General features: G+C 37.7%; 1 protein-coding gene across 1 annotated transcript; it reads right to left on the bottom strand.

The window, feature by feature from the left end:
• Positions 1-332: 332 nt before the first annotated feature.
• Positions 333-13925, bottom strand: LOC107778348 (protein LAZ1 homolog 1). Its single transcript, XM_016598588.2, has 9 exons — positions 13648-13925; positions 10612-11133; positions 10348-10404; positions 9809-9917; positions 9250-9434; positions 9079-9167; positions 8639-8894; positions 1089-1334; positions 333-988 (listed from the first exon to the last, which is right to left on the bottom strand). Exons 2-9 carry the CDS (start codon positions 10825-10827, stop codon positions 704-706), a joined length of 1443 nt encoding a protein of 480 aa, XP_016454074.2. The 5' UTR covers positions 10828-11133; positions 13648-13925; the 3' UTR covers positions 333-703.
• Positions 13926-23818: the final 9893 nt, after the last annotated feature.

Here is a 23818-nt window from a genome sequence, read left to right on the forward strand (position 1 = left end):
ATACCACCATCAACATGGAGTAACTGATTCTTTTATATAACATATACATAGATAAAGCATCAAAAGGATAAAATTATCCTTGTCTTTTTTTCTAAAAGATATGAAAGCCAAGCATCCAAAGGTATAATTGTAAACTCATTACAAGAAGTAAATCAAGAACCTAAAGGTGTAATCAAGAAGTAAAAACACATTACAATGAACCTAAAGGTGTAATCAATAAGTAAAAACATGCCTGCATGCAGAAACGCTTGTAAGTTGACAAAACACACAACCAAGTTGAGAAGTCCACCAACATGAAACAACTCCTCAAATAAGTAACATTTAGAAGAATATGAAGAACAGTGCAAAAATTCATTAACAAGTGAAGTTAACAGTCGTACATCTTTTGGAAATCTGTCAAAACTTAGTAGCTTAAGATTTTGTTTTTCCTCATCATGCAACAAACTATCTTATCAGCTTTGCACCAACCATGTCATTGCCCAAATTTTCCTCCAAGCTTTACACATGAAAATCATCAGCTATTCAAGTCTTTACAGTACTTCAACCCTAGACAAGTGCCTTCTCAATATTCACGCGCACTCCTAAATATAGGTTACCTACCATATCATCTCAATGTGGAAATATGTCCACAGTATGGTTAATGAACAATATGGTTAGAAGATGAAATCCACACCTCTGCTTCTAGGTTAGATTAAATAGTCTACTATCTCCGTAGGGATGACATCCCTTTAGATTGATGATGTGGTCGCTTGCCATGCATCCCACTGTCGCTCATACTCCCTTCAACGAGATCATCATGTACTTCAGAGAACTCATTTGTCCATGAGTTCAGTGGAACAAGATAACTGTCATCTTTCGAGTTCCTCCTCCTCTCTTCATACCGTTTTACATTTTCTGATATCTGATGGAAAGTCCTATTTAGTTTAGCAATTCCCCTTTCAACTGGTTCCGCAACATGAGATACTGTGAACCTCATATCATCAATTATCTAAAAGACGTGACATCAGAAAACACATCAGTTGCACAGCTAGAGAGAATCAAGAATAACTAAAACAACAAAAGAAGACATCAAGGAATAGAAATCTTACTATTTCACCACTTCCAACAACTACATCACGAACACTCTGGTGGAATTTTAAACGCTTCTCTCTCTCTTCAGGCCGAGAAATGCGTATACGGGTAGACCTTTCACAATCCTGAACTTCCTCTGGGTCTGGTGGGGTGTCCAGAGCTGCATAATCTGACAGCACAGCAACATTTCTGACACATCTTTCTCCGCGCTTGTAAGGCACTGCTGGGAAAACATAAAGATGCACCACAGCAGCAATACCCATCTGTTTTTACAAGAAAATATTAGATAATGTACTAAATAATTGGCTAACATCAGGTCACCAAATAATTTGAAACATGACAAAAAGATAAAGATGCACCACAGCAGCAATACCCATCTGTTTTTACAAGAAAAGATTAGATAATGTATTAAATAATTGGCTAACATCAGGTCACCAATAATTTGAAACATCACAAAAAGATCTTATGCAGCTAGTTCTACAACAACAACAACAAAAAACCCAGTGAAATCCCACAAGTGGGATCTGAGGAGGGTAAAGTGTACGCAGACCTTACCCCTACCTCATGAAGGTAGAGAGGTTGTTTCCGAAAGACCCTCGGCTCAAGAACATTAAAAATAAAACAACTTATCCAGCTACTTCTATTGCTCGCAAAAGGTTTCCGCTTTGAAATAACAGGCAAAAGAAAATAAATTGGTACATACTGCCAGACCACCTAGATTATCACTCCCAAGATAATGGCTCTCATGAGAAAGAAAATCTGGTAAAACCTCCACCCAGTAAACCCCAGCTACAGTCCTTTTAGACAGGGAAAACAAGTTAGTTACGGTTTACTCGGTGGAATGCAGTTAAACCCTACTACATCTCTATCAGATTGAGAAGATAAATAATGATCAGCGCACATGAAGAGTATGTGCCTGCCATAAGTGACTACACAGTCTTCTCAACTCTGTTCTAAGAAGATATTTTGTGGCAGCTCATAGCAGAATTTGTGGCTTTAAGGGGTTAAACATTTCAAGTATCATTCCTAGGCTTAATACTTTTCGAGCGCTTCAATACTGCAATGGAGTTTGAAAAGCTAATGGACTCTTTTACTGATATCACATGTCAGAAACCCAAGCTGCAGTATTCCAATGTGGAAAACATAATCATACACAGATCAGGGCTGTACAATTCCATTTTGAGCTTAGAAGCATGATATATTCAGCATGATTTTGAAGGTAGCGACACCGGAAAGGCACTATGCAGAAGTCACCTTTGATTTATCCCATATCATGGCATCACCAGGTCTTTACTCACATCAATCTCAACCTTCACTTCATCTGTCTGTTAATTTGGACAACCAACACTTCAGCCAGCAGATCAAGGAATGACAACTGATAAGAGCAAAGGCATAAATGCACTAATCATTACTATAGGTAGGTAATTTTCAACTTTCTATACTCCAGTGTTATAATCTTATACTTCACAAGATTAAAATTGTTACCAGCCCTTCAAAAGGCATTCCCGGTTCCCAGATCTCTTTGTTCTAAAATGCAGGTGTTAAGCTCAAAAGGTGCGTCACCTCAATCAGTCCTGAGCAAGCTAAATTTTAGGCTAGGGTTCTATTGATGCATCAACACTATTTAAAGACTTGACATGTCTTTATATAATTATACTTATCAACTGCTAGGTTTACAAATGTCATGCATTGCCTTGGTGTATGAAGCCTACTGTTGTAGTAGGTGCATATCCCAAGAATTTTACTGTGGTTCGCCCGAACCACAAAATACTGCAAAAATATAATTTTCAATGTACATGTGACTTGATCCTTATTATACCAAGTTACACTTTATATTTAGCTTATTTATATTTAGTTTACTGTGCATGTTTTTTCCTTTTTTGTTAATTTGTGTTTTTTTATTTGCGATTGATTCATAAAATATACAAGGGTAGCATGAACTACTGCTACATAGATTCATTGAGGATTATGCGTTACTTATATCAGATATTCAGGGACTGGAGTTAGATGGTCTACTTGTTTGGAAGCCTCAAAGTGGGTAGGAAAAACCCTCCTTCCTCCTTCTTTCTTGGTATCCCGTTTTTCTTAAGGTTTAATTACTCTGTTCATTTTAGGTTTAATCACTGAAAATATCATGAAGGAGGGCTAGGCATGATACTTTTAGTGATTAAACCTAAAATGAGCAGAGTACTTAAACCTAGAAAAAATAGGATACCAAGAAAGAATAAGCGTTTCTCATACACACTTTAAGATTCCCAAACAAATGGACTATGTTACGCTAGTCAACAATGCTTGAATATTTAACGCCTAATCCTCAATGAATCTATGTAGTGTTGTTCATGCTTCCTATATGTATTTTATAAATTAATCGCAAATTAAAATAAAACAAATACAAATAAAGAAAAAAAAGAAAAAACTGACCTATTAAACTAAATATAAATGAACAACAATATAAAATTTAACTTGATATTATAAGTATTAAATCACATATATGCTGAAAGATTAAATCTTGAAAATCATATTTTTACACTATTTTGTGGGCAACCCACTGTAAAGTCCTTGGACATGCACCTACTACAACAGTGGGCATAATAAACCAAATAAGTAAGGAAGTGCATGGCACTTGTAAACCAAATGTGGCAGTTGGAAAATATAATTATATAAATAAAGGCATGTCAAGTCTTTAGGTAGTGTTGATGCATATGATCAATAGAAGGAATTGATGGTCCAACAGATTCGTAAGGAGCATGTAAGGGGGGAGGGGGGTAGTATGGGACCTCTCATTTAGAAGGAACATGCAAGATTGGGAGATTGCGGAACTCCAAGATTTATTGACAATGCTATATGGGCAAGACAGGCATCAGCCATCTTGTGATTCTTGGAGATGGGGTTTGTGTGGCGATGGTCTGTTTACCGTAAAGTCCTTTTACTAGAGTATGTTGGTGAGAGAGGAGGCCTCTTTTCCATATTCCTCGATCTGGATTCCTAAGGCGCCCACGAAGGTGTACTTTTTTGCATGGCTAGCGGCAAGGGGAGTGATTTTGACCGCTGAGAATCTGCGAAAGAGGGGAATTACACTTGTTAGTTGGTGCTATATGTGTAAAAGCTCAGGGGAAGAAGTTGATCATCTTTTGTTGCATTGCCCTGTGTCCTCGGCTTTGTGGAGGGCGATCCTCAACCTTTTTGGTGTTCAATGGGTGATGCCAAGCACTGTTAACTTTTGGTCCAATGAATAGTTTTTACTTTTATGCATATTTTGGGAGTGCATAACCATTGCCCTTAACGAATGAACTCATATATAGGCAGGAAATACTTTTCAGAGTTGTCGCCTAGTCACTACAAATAGGATAAGGACAGTAGACCAAGTCTAAAGCACCAAGCACATTATGTATGACTTCGAATTTTAAGCATACACCCGCAACAATTAAGGAAAAAAATAATAAAATTGAAAGACATTTAGCCTATCCAAGCAGAAACTTAAATTTTTCACCCAAACCACCCTCTACCTTGTTGGACATTGTCCGTTGCACAGGTGGTTATCTTTTCTCTGCTCCCCTTCCATACAAAATTTGTTCATATTATGTCCAATGTTGCAACTATCTTGGAAAGTATTGGAAGTAATGTCATCATGTATGTAGAAAGGAAATCAAAAATTGCATTTATCAGGACAACCTGAAGAGACAAATACAAAAATACTCTCCCTTCCAGATAGAAAGTCTATTCTCAATCATTTATAACCTGCTTCTAGTGGCATTCCAGGGTAGGTTGTGATGAAAAATTCGACTTGACATGCCAAATTGTCTACCAATCTTGTAGTCCTATACCTCTTAAACAGAGAACATGATGAAAATTGATATGTAAACTTAATACAGCTTAGAATATTAGCGAAATGAGCCTTTGATATCTCAATCGGGATTCTTCAGCACCACATATTATTATTGTATCAACTAGAATACCACTATATTTGCAACCCAACATAAAACTTCTTATCCTAGTTTTAGTTTTAGCCTTATACATCATCTAAGAAGGCCCTCCCCATACTAGCAAAAAGAGAAACAAGAAAACGTCTTCCTACCTTAAAGCCCCCCTGTACAAAGAAATCCAGCGACCATCAACAACAATTACAGAGAACACCACCCTAGAGACAAGAACTATATCCATCTAACCATTAGTGTCTTAAAGTCCCATTTTCTTCAACATAATCATTAAAAATAACCAACATGATCATAGACTTCCTTAATATCTAATTTTTATATCAAACGAGGTAGAACTTGCTTTGCTCTACCTTTTGTCAACCTTTTTTACGAATTGCAGGTAACTAAAAAGCATTCCCATATAATTAAAGCGCTCTAAACAAATCGGCCTATAGTCCTTTAATGTAGGAACTCTTGTCTCAAAAGATCACAATGCCCTCATATCCATTAGCTCCTAAAGCATCACCTACCTATTAGGCCAGAGCTGTCTCAAATATCTCACCTCCAACTCTTCGACTTTTGTCGACAGGGAACAATATACATCTGTATTCCGATTAAGTAAGAGTGACTAAAAAGCTTATTTTCACCCTACTATTCCATCCCTTGCATTCCAACTTCTTATCCTTATCTTCATCTTTCACTGCATTGGCATTGACCGTCATTGCTTCTTTATGCCCTATTACTATACGACACATTTAACTCTAGCTTTTCAGCTCCCAGACACTTTCGCCTAAAAGTTGAAGGAATTCTGTGACACTTCATTTTTCCTCCCCAAACTCCTTGTTCGATCTTCTCAAATAGGGCAAGTCATCAAGCACCTCATAGAAGCTCACAAACTGGGCTCCCCAATGTCTACCCAATCCACGGACAATTTTTTTTTCTTAAAAGGAGTAAAATTTTATTAGAAAAACAGTAGATATTGTGATAGTACAAAGATAATGCTGGTTATAAAACACTAGAAACCTAAGCTATCAAGCATGTCCAGCATGTTTTGAAGAAAAGGACATTCTTCCTTTTCAATAATCAATATGTAAGCACTATTCAAGCGAAAAAATTGTCTAGGGGATTGGACATCAGGTTTCACCTTGAGGAACAAAAGTAGGTACACCATATACGCAATTTAAGGTATTACCCTGTTCCACTACTGAGCACTTTTATTAGCCTCCTTTTACTTGAAGTTGTTGCTGCTCAATGACTACTATTTAGCTGCCTAAGTTTGGCTAGTCTTCTCAAGAGGAAATAGGACTTCAAAATTTCTGATTAGTAGTCTAGACTTTAAGGAGCTCTTGAGAAGCCCCTAAATCAATCTGTGTCGGTCATCCGGGATTATATTTATGTTGATGTGACCACGCTTGAATCGTTAGCCCTTTCGAAGTCCTAAGCCCTTGATTGACTTCTCTCAACCACGGGCTTCGGTAGTCGCAATCCATTTTTTGGACCAAATATTATCGCCATGTTTTGGCGATCTTTACCTGAGCCTTTAATGTGTTTAATGCTCTCATTCTTGCCACCAAATATCTCCTTCCACTACTTGTGCGGTGTGATCAATGCTTAGACTTCTTCTACAATTTAAATTTTGAAAATGATTCATTTTTCGAAAACATGTCCTAGCGACGTGGATAACAGGCACACTGATCTTTGAGAAACGTAACATTCTACCTCTGCTAGAATTGACTCCTTGAGTTGGTTTAATTCAATATCATATCTCTTCTGCATGAACAAGAATTTCCACCTTGCCCACTATCTCGGATAGGGTTATAATAATGTTTCTTTAAAGAAGTATCTCCATTACAATTGGAATAGGAAATCTTACTCTCTCAACTTCAATGACAACATCTGATGGGATAGGCTTGGGAGACCACAAGACACAAACACAAGTGACAAGCCCACTAAAGGTGTGCTCTACGTCTTTTAAATGGCATCGGTCTCCAGAAATCACAAGCATTATCACCATGTTCTGGTGTTCACCTTTCTGGTACATGTTTTCGGTGTTCAATTCACTGGCTGCTAGTAGAACTCAACAGCCACCTGTGCAGAGACACTTTATGATTGTTCCAATACACATCACCCATCATAATTCCTTAATCTATGACCACAAATGAATTGCTTGTGATTCGTCTCTTTTCCAGCAGCAACCCTCCACATTCTATGCACCCATCTTCTACGTTTGTGCTGGTCACCCTCTCTTCTTCAATGTTTACCAAAAGCCAGCAAACATATTTGCATTACACCCCTTCCTAGGTTTGAATAAAGCTTCAAGCTCAACCACCATTATCATCTGACCTATATGGCATCTTTGACTTCAATGTTATTTTGCAGCAAAGCACTCAATCCTGCAACCTATGTATGCTTTTAACTTGTTGCCTTCAGCCTTCTTAGCCAACTGATCATTTACTATCTTGATTTTTGAACTTTTGTATCTTTCCTGGCTAATTCTGACCAACCTCAAATAAGTAAAACTCCAAGAAAATTGTCTGGCTCTTTCTCTTACCCAAAATACAATTAAATCTACCAAGATTGTGCAGTTTAATAATCATACATGTTACTTTTGTTTCATAATATGACAGATTTCTCCCGCTCCTTCGGAGACCTATGCATGATGCTGGTAATGCGAAATGTTGTAGCTAATGCTGATACAACTTTCGAAATTCTTCTTCTTTCCACCCATGTATATCAAGACGAATTTTCTGATCATGTTTTCTAGGAATTCCTTCCCAACATAAACAAGTTTATTTTCACGATCCTAGTTACAAGAGTGAATTCATTAAATTTCTTCTAGGAGTAACCTAGGATTCCACAAGAGATTGCTATATCATCATCTTAATTGTTATTTACATTTATCTTGAGTTAAAAAGAAAAATTAGAAATGATTTTCTCTTTTAGCTAGATACAGGGTTAATCTATTAGACATCACATTATCTCACTGTCAAAAATAAAAATCTTAACTTGTTTTATCTTTTTAGTTGGAGATAAAATTCTACAAGTATTAAGATTTCCAACTTGTTTAGAATTCAATGTCCTACAAATAGGACCATCATGTACTATGTTTAAAAGATTTGAGTGATAGTTATCTCTCTCTTTGTAGCTATTCTTCTTCCTCTCTGTTTCTACTCCCTTTTGGTACTACATCACAAACAAGCTATACTTTCAAATGTCAACTTCAGCAGTTAAGTACCACCTATGAGTAGCTCAAAGCAAACTGTTCCATGATGCGATTAAAATGTACAAGCCCAATACTTAGGTATGTTTTGTGATATAGCTTTCCACGTCCTCGATTTAGTTTTGTCACTCCACTCCCCGCACTTTAACTAATTCTAGGACATCTCAATATGAGCGAGTAGAGAAATAAAGAGCAATATCAATTTATCAAAAAATTTAATCAATACAACCTAAGAGCACTATATCCTTCACTTTAATACAAAAAAGTTCACTACTCCAGCCAGACTACTCCAGCAGCTCATTGATGCAAACTGAAAAAGAGCACGTATTCTACAACAAAATTAATCATTTTTTTTCATGAACCTCTGCTGGCCCATGAAGTAGAAATCAGGCCATTATTAGTTTACAAAGATAATTACATAAACAAAACTGACCTCAAGACAGATGATATAGTCCTGGATTCGTGTCTTCAATAGTTGTGCCAAAGAACCTTTGAATGCTCCAAATGACAAAAGAAAGGCAACAGCTATACCTTGCCACCACGTCAAGAATACAATCGACTTGAATACAAGAAACTTCGCCAATGGCTTAATCGGTGCTAATTTATTCTTGGTGACTGAATAAAACTGCACAAGGCAATATAGAGCCCAGGTCTGGCTAAAATTAAGAACAACTGCCAAATAAGGATAGCTGCAAGAATTAACACTCAAATTAACAACGTGCTTGTGCTCTCATGACATTTCTAATATTGTGGATAAATTGAAACAGAATCAATCCAGAGGCTAGAACAGAAATCTACAGTACAAGAGTCACGAAACAGGTGGAATAAATACTGATATCTATGGAGTAAGGCAGGAAAACCTGGTAGACTTACGCATATCTCCACTCAAATTTTCCTTCACCATAGATGCCAAAAAATTGAAAAACCATAGCCAGTAAAGCACATATCATCTTAAGTATCATCTGGAAAAAGAATTCTCAATTCAGTACATAGAAGCTTGACGAAACTCTTAATCCAGAGGCAAATTACAAGAGGGGCACATACATATTGCACTATCCCAATTTTTACTGCTTGATAAAAGTCAGGGCCAAGATGCCACTCCCTGATCATGCAATTCAATGGAAAAGGATGTTCAACCACTCCATATGCATAGGCATCATCCAATAGAGGCAAGCTGGAACTTACAACACTTTGACTTTCCATAAATTCGATTGTGTTTTTCTCTCCACCTAGGTCATGTAGCTCATATGAGAATCATGTTTAAAGAAAGAAACTTTATTAAAAAAAAAAAAGCTAGCAGAAGTTTGCCCCATTAAAGAAACACTAAGAATGGAGACAATCATATAGCCCCACTGCAAAATAAGTTGCAATAGCAACATGAATGGAGCAGCATTTGGAAAAGGTTATGCGAATAATAAACACAAATATAGTGACATTATCAAACTCCAAAGGGAACCTAATCATCGACTGCCTGTCATCAAATTATAGCTGAGTAGATCTTGCAAGAAGCTCGTAATTAAGGCACTTAACTTTTCAATGTGGCCATTTCCCATGGGATAACTTAATCTGAGAAGAGGGCAACAACCTATGTCTAACGACATACCTAAGCAGGCTATCAGATACCTCTCGAAGCAATATAATGCAAAAGCCTCGTAACAATCACGTATGATCTCACAGTTGAATGCGGCATTCGAGTCCAGTAGGGATAAGAACTGTCAGGTAAAAGCAAGAACTGTGGTCAAGCATTGAACCACTCGCCTTACAAAATCATAAACATAAACGACGACAACAAAATATTTTTAAAATTTAGGGTGATGGTCATACCATAAAATTAGACGTATTACATATAGGCTGTTGAAGGATGCACTCAATTCAAGCTCAACTTAAAATACAATTTTTTTAAGATATCTAAATGCAGATTGCAGAAATGAGAAAACCTGAAGGGACTTGCATTTTCTTATCTTAGCACTACTTTAGAGAACTGTCCTTGTCAAATTAAGAGATTTAATAACAACAACAACAACAACAACAACAACAACAATAATCATCGCCCAACATCTCAAATTGTGTATAACGAACTTCAAATACCATTTCCAAGAAACTGGATAAAAAAGCTAGCAGACAAGCTAAAGGTTATCTTACCGATTCCAGTGCATAAACAGGAACCATCAAGATTAGTCCAATCAAAAACTTCTGCTCCTGTGATAAAGATAATTCGTTCAGATAAGTTTTCTGAGACAATGAAACTAGGCAATGCTACAAAGACCAAGTATCTGTACAACACAAGCATGTACGCGATCAAGCACCACAAACTTATTACTGAAATGAACAGATCAGCACACCATTGGATCAATGATGTTCGCGAGAAAAAAACTCCGAGAGGATTGAACAGGTATAAGTAAAAACCTCAGGCTGATGGTATGCAGCTAGATGCTCGACGATTAGATACATAGACAGGACTATAGCCACCAGTACGGAAAAACCAGCACTGTACAAAGCCCAGCTATAAAGTGGAGATGATCCTGAGACTACGTTTAGCGACCACATTTTTTCAGCATTTCTTGAAGATTCGACCAAAGTGATGGAGAATAGTAACAGAACCAAAATTCCCCTCCATCCCATTCCACTTTTTAAAACACTGCTTCTCAGGATCTCCAGGAAATATGGCCTACAATCAGGATGATTCAAAACTCAACAAGAAGCTTCCATGTCAGCTCAGATAGAATTAATCAGTTTAGCTTCTTTTCTGGAAGAACTTTCCAATACTTTAATAAAGCAGGTTGCCTGAGTCTCTCGACAAGTTATCTCCACCAGAACCATGAATTAGAAACCAGGCATCAGAAGGATCCTGCATAATGCTTCATACCCATAAAAACACTGATGCTGAATGGGGACGATCAGATTCTCAATGTTCTGCCTTCAGGAACCCTGCCACAAACATTTGGAATGTAAGAAGAAAAATCTTATGCCTGACTACTAAGATATTCATCATAAGATGATACGGGGGAAAGAAAAGAAAAGAAATAGAAAAAGGAGAACGTCCTCCGTTGTATATAAATATTTTAAGCATGACGTGTACTAGGAGGGAGGGGAAATTGATCTTTCTTTTTCAATTTTTTGTCTTGCAAGATATTCTAATAGACTTTTAGATTTCTAAAAATCCTCTTACCCCGTAGAGACATGATAAATAGAAAGGAATAACCCAAGATCCACTGTTTAAATTCAGTATTTAAGCAGATAATGGAGATGCATCCCGAGTTTTCCTACTGTAATAAATTACCAGTATTAACCGCATATTGGCACATCAATAAAAAAGGTGAAGTGCAAATATTTTGAGCATGACATGTTCTAAAAATGACAGTACTTAAGCTCTTTCTTTATATCTGCTTGGAAGGATCATTACGAGACTCTTGGATTTCAGAAAATCCTTTTCTCATAAAGACATGACAAAGAAAATGGACTAACCCTAGATCCTTTGTTTGAGGTTAGAATTTAAGCTGCAGAGATCATTTCCCTATATGTACCAACTGCATTGTTAAACCAGAGGCGGATCTAGGATTTCTAGTACATGGGTGCACTACTAAAAAAAAGGAGTAAAAAATATATTAAGTGGGAGTTGATCTCTATTCCTCTTGGTAAATAACTCAACCTTCAACCAAGTGCACCATTGAGCATGGGTAATTTTAAAAAATATGTACATAAAATATCTAATTTTGCAGAAAAACCATGAATTCACGTGCCCCATAATCTCAGCTATAAATTTGCCCGTGTTAAACCTAATATTCACACAGCAATAAGCAAAGTGAAACGAGCACTTAAGAACTGTCAATACTCCAATGTTTCACCTATCTTGTCAAAAAACAGATTATCTATCCATGTATAGACATCTCTCCTAAGTTCCCAGGAGAGCAAAAGAGAAAGAAATGAAAGATGTCTATGGCATAAACTCAAGCTATACTAGAAGTCACTATGCTTCGGAGAGCAGCATGTCAATTGTCTCTCTTTTTTTTTTTTTTTTTTGAAAAAGGTAACAGTCAATGGTCTCTCTTTAATTTCAAGCTCCTTAAGCTGCATTGACATAGTTGTTCTTCTTTCCTTTCCTGCAGAGGTTTTCCTTGATAGTACAATGATACTACTGAATCAAACTTCCTGTCATCTAAACTATGAAAATTGAATTTAAGTCATCCATGATCTGTGGAGCAGTGCTTGCTCAGTGCTTTAAGCGCGTAGCGAAGTGAGGCGGCCAGTGTGTCGCTTCTGTTGGGTGAAGCGTAACAGGTAGTTGGAAGCGACCGCTTCTGCCAAAAAGCGAGAAGCGGTAGCGAAGCTTCTGCCTTTTAAGTCACTGCCAACAGTACTTAAATGAAAAAATAAAAAAGTTCAGTTTTTTTCACAAAATCAGCAGAGCAAGCAGCGACTAGGTTTTGTTGCTTTTCCTCGCTTCACGCTCTTCACAACACTGCTGTGGACTTCAAATCCAGCTAGATGTACAACTCCAACACACTGATCATCAGTGATTTTAACTACAGCACTTCCCATATTATTGCCTTCATAAAAGTATAATGCCCAGTGTCAAGCAGAAACTAGAGAACCTAAATGCTTTCCGACACAGAATCCGACCCATTATGAATGATTAGAAAATGAAATTGACAAAACCCTCTTATGCGCCGAAACAGGTTTGATGCTGAAAATTGACGGGGAAAACAAAATTTTCATATTTTGCTTTTTTGTAACCAAACGAGCTATTCCCCCAGCCAGAAAAGTTTTAGCACGAATTGGAGAAAATATCGAGCCATAGCAGACGAATAGCTATGTGTTTAGTTCCCTTTAAAGCAGTTCAAGAACTCAGTATACACTTACTATGTGAAACAACATAGTCCAAATATCCCAAATCACCAAAAGAGCCAGATAACCCCCACCCCCAAAAAACAAAGGAACAAACTTGTTTTCTGCAAAGCAGAATGGATTAAAAGCAAACATTTGCAGATATAAACTCTTAAACCTACCACCTCTTTTGATTTGTCTCAAATAAATTTAAAGAAAAAAAAAATACCACCTCAACGCAGCAATGTATATTTTCTACTTAGGACTAGGAGCAACATATTAATTCACAAACCAGCATACATGTTAATTCCACCTCTTTTGATTTATATAACATAAACTAAAATTTAAAGGGAAAAAGTAAGCACCTCAAAACACCAATTAATTTTCTACCAAGCAGCAGCATTGATTAATCACTAAATATCATATAAATAAATTACTACTAAACATCACCTGCTTTGAGCTTTCTCGCAAATTATTCAAAAGATAAACGAATAAAAGCAAATAAGTTAATTTTAAATATTTAAAAAAAAAAGTTCATCTACAAACTGTAAAGAGAAAAAAATTATGCACAATACAAAAAAGGAAAATGAAAAAAAAAAGAGGGGAAAATTAACGAACCCTAAAAAGTGAACAAAGACTGGTGCAAAAAGGGGCTACAATTTGATGCTTTAACCGATCATATGGTGCTTGAAAGTTTCCGGCTGGAGATGAAAGAACAATGCTGTAAAAGGGACAAATTTATGTAACAACTTTTCCTACGATATTCAGGATTGAATGGCAGGTGTTTGTGAAAAAGGGGGTTACGTATTGCAAATTCCTAATAGAAGATTTTGGTCATGTGTTAGGAATGCTTCGTTTTTAGCTTTTGCTTCGGCAGTTGGGAGAAAAACGAAATTCGAGAATAAACTACGAAATGAGATTAAAGTGACGATTTGTCTGCAAATTATTGTATCACGGCAAGTATCTGACCGTCCATTTATGGGTCCCGCTTGTTTTTTAGTTTATCCGACGGTTGATGTTGGTCAAGGTTTGTAGTTTTAGCTTCATAGCGGAAATACTTCGTTTCTATGGGGGAAGTGATACTAGCATTCCACGTAAGCATGATTACGTGGCGGTTAGGTAGTTTTAAGGTTACACGTCATGCTAGACTATGAGATCGAAGGAACTATCACTTGACTAGTTGTTTGATTGCTTAATTAGGATGGGGGAATACGAGACACTTAGTGGGCGTTTGGACATAAGAATAGTAAAATTTCAAAAAAAGTGGAAAAAATATTAAATAAAAATGGTATTTGAAAATTAGGGATGTGTTTTGACATGAATATAATTTGAGTTATTTTTGAAGTTTTATGAGTGTTTTGAGTGAAAATTTTGAAAAATAACTTTTTGGAGTTTTTTCAAATTTTCGAAAAATTCAAAATTCATCTTTAAGTGAAAATTGAAAATTTTATAGTCAAACACTGATTTCGAAATAAAAAATTCTCAAAAAGAAGTGAAAGATACTTATGTCCAAATTAAGGGTGGCAAGTGGGTCGGTCCGGGCCCGGGACCGGTAGGACCGCTAGAGGTGGGCTTGGGCCGGTTTCGCAGGCCGGTTCTTGCCCTTGAATCGTTAGGACCGGGACCGTTTGGCCCGCCAAGGGACCGGACCGGGCCCGTGGTGGGCCAAACGGGCCCAACGGTAATTTTTTTTAAAAAAAAAGTAATTGTTTGGCTATTTAAAGAAATAGTCGTTGGGCTTTAAAAATAGTCATTAGCTATTTAGAAAATAGCCATTTAACCTTGTCCCTAACCCGCCAACTTTGTTTTAACCCCAAACTTTTTATAATTACACTTTTCCCTTTTTTTACTATAAATATCCCCTCATTCTTTCATTTTTCTTACAAAATCAATATCGATCTATCACAATCTCTCTCTAATTTTCTTCTATACTTGCTACTATTGCTTACTTTATTCCAAAAAATAGTAAAAATCTCGAGATTGTTACAATTTGTGAAAAAATTGTGAAGTTGGTGAATTGAAGTTTTCAAGTCTTCAACGTTAATCAATTTTCAACAAGTTGTTCTTCGTCAATTCGGTAAACTCGCTCCAACTCTTAAGTCTTAATATTATAGTTTTGTTTGTTTTATTTATTTGCTATTACTTGATTAATTAAGATGGTTTCTGTCACACCTCCTTTTTACTCACACCCCGTAAAGGGCATAAATATAAGGGAATTTTTCCAATTAAAGGACAATCGAAACGGGATTTGTTTATTTATTAAAATCAGAGTCGCCACTTGGGATAATTTATGGTGTCCCAAGTCACAGGTTTGAAATCCCGAATCGAGGAAGTTGACTCTTATTTATGGTCCGCGAACACAGAAATCCGGGTAAGGAATTCTGTTAACCCGGGAGAAGGTGTTAGACACTCCCGAGTTCTGTGGTTCTAACACGGTCGCTTTTGATTATACTTGGCTTGCGAAATTGTTTACTTTCTCATTCTGGAACCTATGTGCTTTCACCCCTTAACCGCTTTTAAATTAAAAATTATCTTGAAACGGGTTACGCGTACGTGTACCCATTTTTGGCGCGTAAAAATAATGTCACGCGTACGTGTCCACAATTAATAACGCTTATTATTATTAAGAAAGTTTAGCCGAAGTTATGCGAACGTATACTCCGATTTATTTTTTAGAAATCGTAACCGTGTCACGTGAATGTGTCCACAACCACGATAGTATTTTAAACGACCCTAAAGGTTCCTCTACGAATATTTATTTTATTGTCTAATTAAAACATGTGGGGTCATAAGCCATATTCTATTCTAATATGGTACACGTCACATGCCTTAATCAGCGAAATCTGATTAACTAAGAAAAAATTATCACTACTTTTGGACTGAAAATTTGAACCAACTCTGGACTAACAGACCGAACGGATGGCATGATGATTAGAGGATAACGTGAAATATCCTTGGGCTCGAACGAACTGGCTCGACGTGTGAAGAAGGGTGGCTGATCTTCACTCCAGGCCCAACATGAGCCCAGACCCTTGGAGGATCGAGCGTTAAGGAGTGCTAGACTCGAGGTCGAGTCCCCGAGCACGCGGGATATCAAATTATGGCGGAACGAGCGTGAGCCTAATTTATTAGTAAAAGGGAATGTCACGCAAGCAGACTTGGGCTGGCCTTAATTTCATCAATTGGGCCAATATTAGGCCCAAGTCTAAAACCCTCCTTTATGCACAATTAGCTACTTGTAATTCCATTAAAACACTTCATGAAACATGAAATGGAGTTAACCTTCTACTTCTGCATCAATTATTCGAGCACATGATGACTAACTAACCATCACGAAATTGCAATACCATTTCCAGCTAAAATGCCCAACGCACAATTAGTCACTTGCAATTTAATTAAGAAACGATATGAAATGTGAAATAAGATAAACATTCCAAGTTTGCAAACAACAAATCCTACTTAAACATACCCGCAATCAACACCAAAGTAAAGTAGTATTTGCTTCTATTCCCCAAAGATCCTGAACTATTCCCTTCCCTTCAAACATGACCTCAATACCCCCATTTAACCAAAAATACATTCAGCTGACCCATAGCATTATCCATACATAACTAACATGATATCCAAAACTTAAATGAACTACATATCAGATCCTTTAGTTGTCACATGTTCCACCCCAGTCTGAATCACTCCAGAGCTGTTATATCCAAACAACATTCAGTTTCAGTCTTTGAAACAGGCTGACAACAGCTTTAATTAAAATTTCGAACAAAAGAATACAAGATATAACCAAACTTGGTTAGACCTACTATTAATCAAACATTCGTAATAGTCCAGAATCATGATAAAGTTCAGTTATACAATACCAAGCCTTTAACTATGAGACATTTAACAGGAAATTGAGTCTCTTGCTAATTCTAAACCAAATTCAACCCTCAAAACATATTATCACCAAAGGAGAGCATGCACCAATAACTCATGATTCTAAAGAAAAATAAAGCTACATTATGACAAAGAACATGTTGATGTTAAGCTCCCAATCTCCAGATTTCCATATCAAACTTGAAGCAAGTTTTACATTAGGTAGAATTAAAGAATATATACCTGGAAATTGAAAAGGAAAAAGAGGTGAAGAAGCAGTAGATAACAGCAGAACAAAAGCACAGCAGTATCAATGCAACAGTGACCTCACAGCAGCATGAAACCCAGAAAAACCAAAAATCAAACCATCTCCCAACCCAGGTGCAAGATGTGAGATTTTCAGAGATTTTGACTAATGAAGAAGATCAGAAATCTCCAGCTGATACAGAATTTGATCAGTTTTTATCAAAGAAACATGATGGAAATCAGTGCAGTTTCAGAATTCTCAGCCGTTTTGTTTTCTCAGAATTTTTTAATCTCTTTCAAGTCTCTTCTTCCTACCTTGAAAGGAAAGAAAAGATGCCTTTATAGGCAAGTTATTAGGGCAGCTTTCAGATATTAGTCTTTGCACATTTGACCATTTTTTAATTTTCATTATAGTTCAGATACCCTTATTAAAAGAACAGAAAATCAGAACCAACCCCTTCCTCAGCTTCCTAGAAGCTTCCTAGTCAGTTATAGCAAGATTCCTTTAATCAGAACCAACCCGAACGGGCTCAATGCTTAACTAGACATGGGCTCAGACTCAGACCAGACAGAATTCCTTTAACATGAGATCTTAGACTGACCTCAGAGCCCAAAGACGAAATCCAAACAAATTCAGAAAACTTAAAAACCAAACAAATCAACTAATTAACAATCACAAACAGGCGGGGAACTAATTAAGCTAACTAATTAAGCTCAGTGACCAAAACAAAGACAAAAATGAGAAATTTAAGCATGGCACTAATGAAAGCTAATCAGACCATAAACTTCAAAAAAGAAAGCTGAAAAGCCAATGAAACAGATACGAACGCAAAATCAATCTTAGAGGGAAACTAGGTTCAGAACCTTGTTCGAATTTCAATCAAAGTAAAAAAAAAACTTAAAGAAAGGGAGAGGAAAAGAAGGTAAAACTCGGATAGAAAAGAAAAAGGGAAAGAAACTTACCCAGTAAACCCGAAATGGCATCGGACATCTTGATTTAAACGGAACTGATGCTAATCACTTGTTCTTTGTCAAGAACAAATAAGCAGCATCAATTCGCGTTGAATCAGACTTCAAACTCGAACAAATCGGAGGCTTAAGGTCATGCATGCCCACAGCTTCAACGGAATTTTTAGGGTTCGAACTCAGATTTGAAATTCGGAGAGTTCTGGGGTGATTTGAGGGAATCTAAGTGGGGATTTAGAGTGAGGGAGAGACGGGGGTTCAGGGGTGTGATTTTGGGGTCGAATCGAGGCGGCGCCGCCACCGGAGAACATAGGGGCGGCGCTAGGGTTTTTCTTTCAAACCAAGATTCAAGACGTTCTGGGCTTGTTTGATGGAAAGTGCTTGTAGATTTGGACTGAGGGAGTTGAGGAGGGTATTTGGTGTTAATTTGAGGTCGGTTCGTGGTGGCGCCGCCTCCGGTGGTGGCGGGTTGTGAGGGAGATGAATGAGGGGTAGGGGGCAGGTTTGGACATTTAAATACTAAGTGACCTGGGCTTCAGGACCGTCCGATCAAGAAACCTCGACGGTCCTGATCTGTTGCCCATGAAACGGCATCGTTTGGTTTGGGGGGAATCGACCGGGTCAAAGCATGGGTTTGGGCCGGGTTTCGGGTAATTTTCGTTTGGGCTGGGGAAATTTGGATTGGTTTTGGCCTAGATTTAGATTTCCTTTCATTTCTTTCTTTTCCTTATCAATTTCAAAATTCTTTTCTTTTCAAAATTAAAATAAACCTTAAATTAATTAATAATAATTTTTTAAATTAAATTAACCTACCCAATTAGATTAATCATTCATCATGGTATTTACAATAATTAATTAAATCCTAAATTTAAAGAAAAATTATACAATTCAAAATTAAAAAGTAAAAATGCAAAATGAATTATTTTTTTGTGATTTTCATTTTTTATAAAACAAACTAATATACTAATTAATTTTAAAAAAATAAAATTAAATCCTAAATGCAGATGCAACATATTTTTTGTATTTTTCATGAATTAAATAAAATAAACGCGCACAGACAAATGCAAATAATTAACAGAAAATGCCACGAAATCCAACAAAATTGCAAACACTGAAAGAAATTATTTTGTTTTGAATTTGTTGGAGTAATTCATATAGGGCAAAAATCACGTGCTCACAGCTGCCCCTCTTTGCCCGGAAACACGAAGAGTTTTCGTGCAAAGATAAAGTGAGCGGATACGAGCGATTTTTGCCCGTTTGAATACTCCGTGGGAAGCATTTTTGAAAGATTTGACCGCACCCTGCTTCTGAGGTTGCCTACATATCCTTGGCTAAAAAGAAATCAGGTCAGTGTAGTTCGGGAATATCTGGTAGCTGGGACTACCATGGAGCTGTGATTTCACTGTTGCTACTGTTGCTGCTGCTCACTGAACCCCTTTATTACACCATGTCAAAAATAAAAGAAGCTAGACTAGACTATGATCTATGCTTTACAAAATCCTATCTAGATCTTCAAACTTGATCTTGTGTTTCTTGTTTCCTTGTATTCTCTCGGTAAAATTCCTTCGTTGCCGCCTTGAATTGTAAACTGAGATGTTTCCCTTTCTCCAGGTGGATGTCTGACTGCTGAACTTGATATGCAATCCCATGTTATCCAGGCGGGCTCCTGACTTCAAAACATGAATATATTCCCATGCTATCCAGGCGGGTTCCTGACTTCAAAACGTGAGTGTATTCCCATGCTATCCAGGTGGGCTCCTGACTTCAGCAAAATAAACAAAAACAAAGAGAATTTTCTGCCCCAGTTTGGTGGTTGGGACCATGTGTAAGTGTAAAACGAATCACATTACCGAATATCAATAAGAATTTTGAAAAACCAAAACTTGAATTGTACTCCCTTGTTCTCCAGGCAGGCTCCTGACTGCTAAACTTGAAAGTATTCCCTGCTTTCCAGGCGGGCTCCTGACTTCAACTTGAAAGTACTTCATGCTCTCCCGGCAGGTTCCAAACTGCTGCATTTGAAAGTATTCCCTGCTCTCCAGGCGGGCTCCTGACTTTAACATAGACAAAACAAAGGATTTTGAAAGCTAAAATTTAACTTGTACTCCCTTGTTCTCCAGGCGGGTTCCTGATTGCTATGCTTTAAAGTATTCCCTGCTCTCCAGACGGGCTCCTGACTTCAACTTGAAATGTATTCCCTGCCCTCCAGGCGGCCTCCTGACTTCAACAAAATAGACAAAAACAAAGAAAATTTTCTGCCCCAGTTGGTGGTTGGGCATAGATGTAAGTGTTAAACTGAATCATATTACCCAATATTACTAAGAATTTGAAAGCTAGGTTCCATTATGCAGGGGGGTCCTGACAACTCTTAACTAAACGACAGTTTTAAATCTAAGTTATATCTTCTACAGGTGTGACTTCTACCAAATCTTGCTATCTAAAAGAATCTTTAAACTACTCCCCGTTATCCAAGAGGGTCCTGAAAATCAAAAATCAAGTTTTATCTTAAGAGTGACAACTTTCATAGCTGAATTATACTACCCTACAGTAGAACTTACGCTAAATGTTATTATTTAATCGAAATCTTAAAGCTAAGTCCCATTATTCAGGAGGGTCCTGGAAACTCCTAATTGAATCCTATCTCGGACATGCAAACTTCTAAGCTAACTTATATTCTTTTGGGATACATTTATGCTAGATTATGCTATTTCTAAACTTTAAACTAGGTCTCATTTCCCATGAGGGTCCTGAGAGTTTACGGTCAAACCTGTTTTGATGCTTTCTCTTTCCCTTACGGAGAGTTTCTCCGATACAAATGAATTTTCTCCCCCTGTTTCAATCAAAGAAAATTTTGTCAGTTTAAATTGGTGGTTAGCTGATGGCATTCTTGCTGGAGATCTTTCCACTGCATTGTTTTGTTCTGAATGGCTTTCCCGAACTGGCCCGAACCGCTTTGACCTTCTGACTGACTTTCAAATCCCATGGCCTTTGACGAACCGAGTGTTTTATACCCATGTTGTTGTTTCACACCTCTGACCCCTTTATCTGAATCTTTGCATCTCCCATGACATACCAAATCATTCCACCGGTGAAACTTCTGGTGATTCCCCGTATCCCACCTTACATCATGATGTCTTTAGTATGCTCTGACCACGTTGTGATTTGCAATTTTGGAAGTTGGTAGTGAGCTTTGAAATTCTTTTCCACTTATTTGGGACAAGACTGACATTAAAATATCTTAGACAAATAAACCCAAAAGAAAATGAAATGCAATGACTTTGCGGGTTAAGGATAAGGAGAATCCAAAATCGTATGACTGCTACAAAGGGAAAAAGAAAAAGAAACTTATCTGAGTGGAACAGCTGGTACCAATGATCATGACATACATTTCGGATTAATCGGCCCAATCTGTCCAACCGATCCACTTTCAGTTGCCGTACTTCATCGCCTCAGCATTTCCATGACTTGATTACTTTACCCCCCTGTTCATCTTGCGGTGCCTTAAAACAGTTTTCCACCAACAGACCTTTCTCACTTGTTGACTTTTCAACTCACTTTCGCCTCAAGGTGCCCGTGAGAGTTTTCACCAATAAGACTCTCTCATTTTAATTTCTCTCAATTGTCGTCGTCTTACGGTGCCTGTGAAGGTTTTCACCAATAAGACTCTCTCATTTTTATTTTTCCTGCTTGAACCAGAGTGTTGCCCCTGACATGAATTACCTTTACCTGCTCGACTTGACATTTCTCAAAGACTGATCAGAAGGTCTTCCTTTGGACCGTAATGTGGGCTTTTGGATAGGGTTAGAAAGAAAGGGTACAAAAGGCTCAAAACAATTCAAATGGGTTAAAGTTACAACTTTCGGAATCAAGTTTCTCACAACCACCACAACTTCTGCCCAAGTTTCTTGCTTGGGGGCTTTCGGATGTTTGTTTGATGAGACCGAACCGTGAGGCTGCCTACGTATCCTTAAAAGGAATCAGGTCGAACGTAGTTCATGCCATAGAAATTACTTTGTTGTTGTGATTTTCTCTTTTCTCCTTCTTTTCTTTCTCATTTTTGCTTTCCTTTTCTCTTTTGTTGTTTTTTCTTTCCTTCTCTTTTTTTTTCTTTTCATTCTTTTCTTTCTCTTCTTTTCTTTTCTCTTTTTCCAATTTTCATTTTTCTTCTCTCCCTTTCGTTCTTTTCTTTTCTCCTTTTCCTTTACTTATCTTTCATGCTTGTGTTTCTGATCTTTGCTATTGATTCCGAAAGAGGGGTAAAAAAGAAAATAAATAAGGCTCAAAAGGGGTGACGAGAGATAAAGTGTTTAGATAGCAGAACAAAATGTCTTCGTCATTTTAATCCTCAAAATATACCAAATACAAACAAGTACAATCAAACAAAGAAATCATACATATTATCTCTTGACTGCATCGGAATTGATAGCCATTTCCACACATTTCCCTTCCACATCTGTCAAATATAATGCGCCATTGGACAACACTCTAGTTACGAAAAATGCCCCCTGCCAGTTTGGGGCGAACTTTCCTTTTGCTTCAGCCTGATGAGGCAAGATACGTCTCAACACTAACTGACCCACTGTGAACTTCCGTGGACGTACCTTCTTGTTATATCCCCTCGCCATTCTTTGTTGGTACAATTGGCCGTGACATACTGCTGTCAATCTCTTTTCATCAATTAGGCTTAATTGCTCCAAGCTGGTTTTGACCCATTCAACGTCATCAATTCTGCCTCAACGACAATCCGAAGGGATGGGATTTCAATTTCTGCGGGTATTACTGCCTCCGTGCCATACACCAACAAATAAGGAGTGGCCCCTACTGAAGTACGGATAATTGTGCGATAACCCAGCAATGCAAACGGCAGCTTTTCATGCCATTGTCTAGAACCTTCCACCATTTTCCGAAGTATCTTCTTTATATTCTTGTTGGCTGCCTCGACTGCTCCACTCGCCTTAGGGCAATGTGGGGTGGAATTGCGATGTATAATCTTAAACTGCTGACATGTCTCTGTCATCAGATGACTGTTGAGATTAGTGCCATTGTCCGTGATGATTACTTTCGGAATCCCAAACCGACAGATGATATTTGAATGCACAAAATTGACCACCGCTTTCTTGGTCACAGATTTGAAAGTTTTTGCTTCAACCCACTTGGTGAAATAATCAATGGCTACCAGAATAAACCTGTGTCCGTTTGATGTTGCTGGATCGATTGGCCCAATGACATCCATGCCCCAAGCAACAAAGGGCCATGGTGCCGACATTGTATGTAATTCAGATGGTGGGGAATGAATCAAATTTCTGTGCACCTGGCATTGATGACACTTGCACACAAAACTGATGCAATTTCGCTCCATAGTGAGCCAGTAATAACCTGCTCGGAGAATCTTCTTTGCCAGAACGTACCCACTCATATGCAGTCCACAAACTCCGGAGTGTACCTCAGTCATGATAATTGTGGCCTGTCTGGAATCTATGCATCTTAGCAATCCAAGATCTGGAGTTCTTTTGTATAACACCCCTCCACTGAAGAAAAATCCACTTGCCAATCGTCGAATTGTTCTTTTCTGATCACCTGTGGCCTGTACCGGATATACCCCCATCCGGAGGTATTCTTTGATATCATGGAACCATGGCTCCCCATCAAGTTCTTCTTCTACCATATTACAGTAAACATGTTGATCACGGACCTGAATCCACAAAGGGTCCATATA

This window comes from Nicotiana tabacum, chromosome 16 (genome assembly GCF_000715075.1).
Source record: "Nicotiana tabacum cultivar K326 chromosome 16, ASM71507v2, whole genome shotgun sequence".
Classification (NCBI taxonomy): Eukaryota; Viridiplantae; Streptophyta; class Magnoliopsida; order Solanales; family Solanaceae; genus Nicotiana; species Nicotiana tabacum.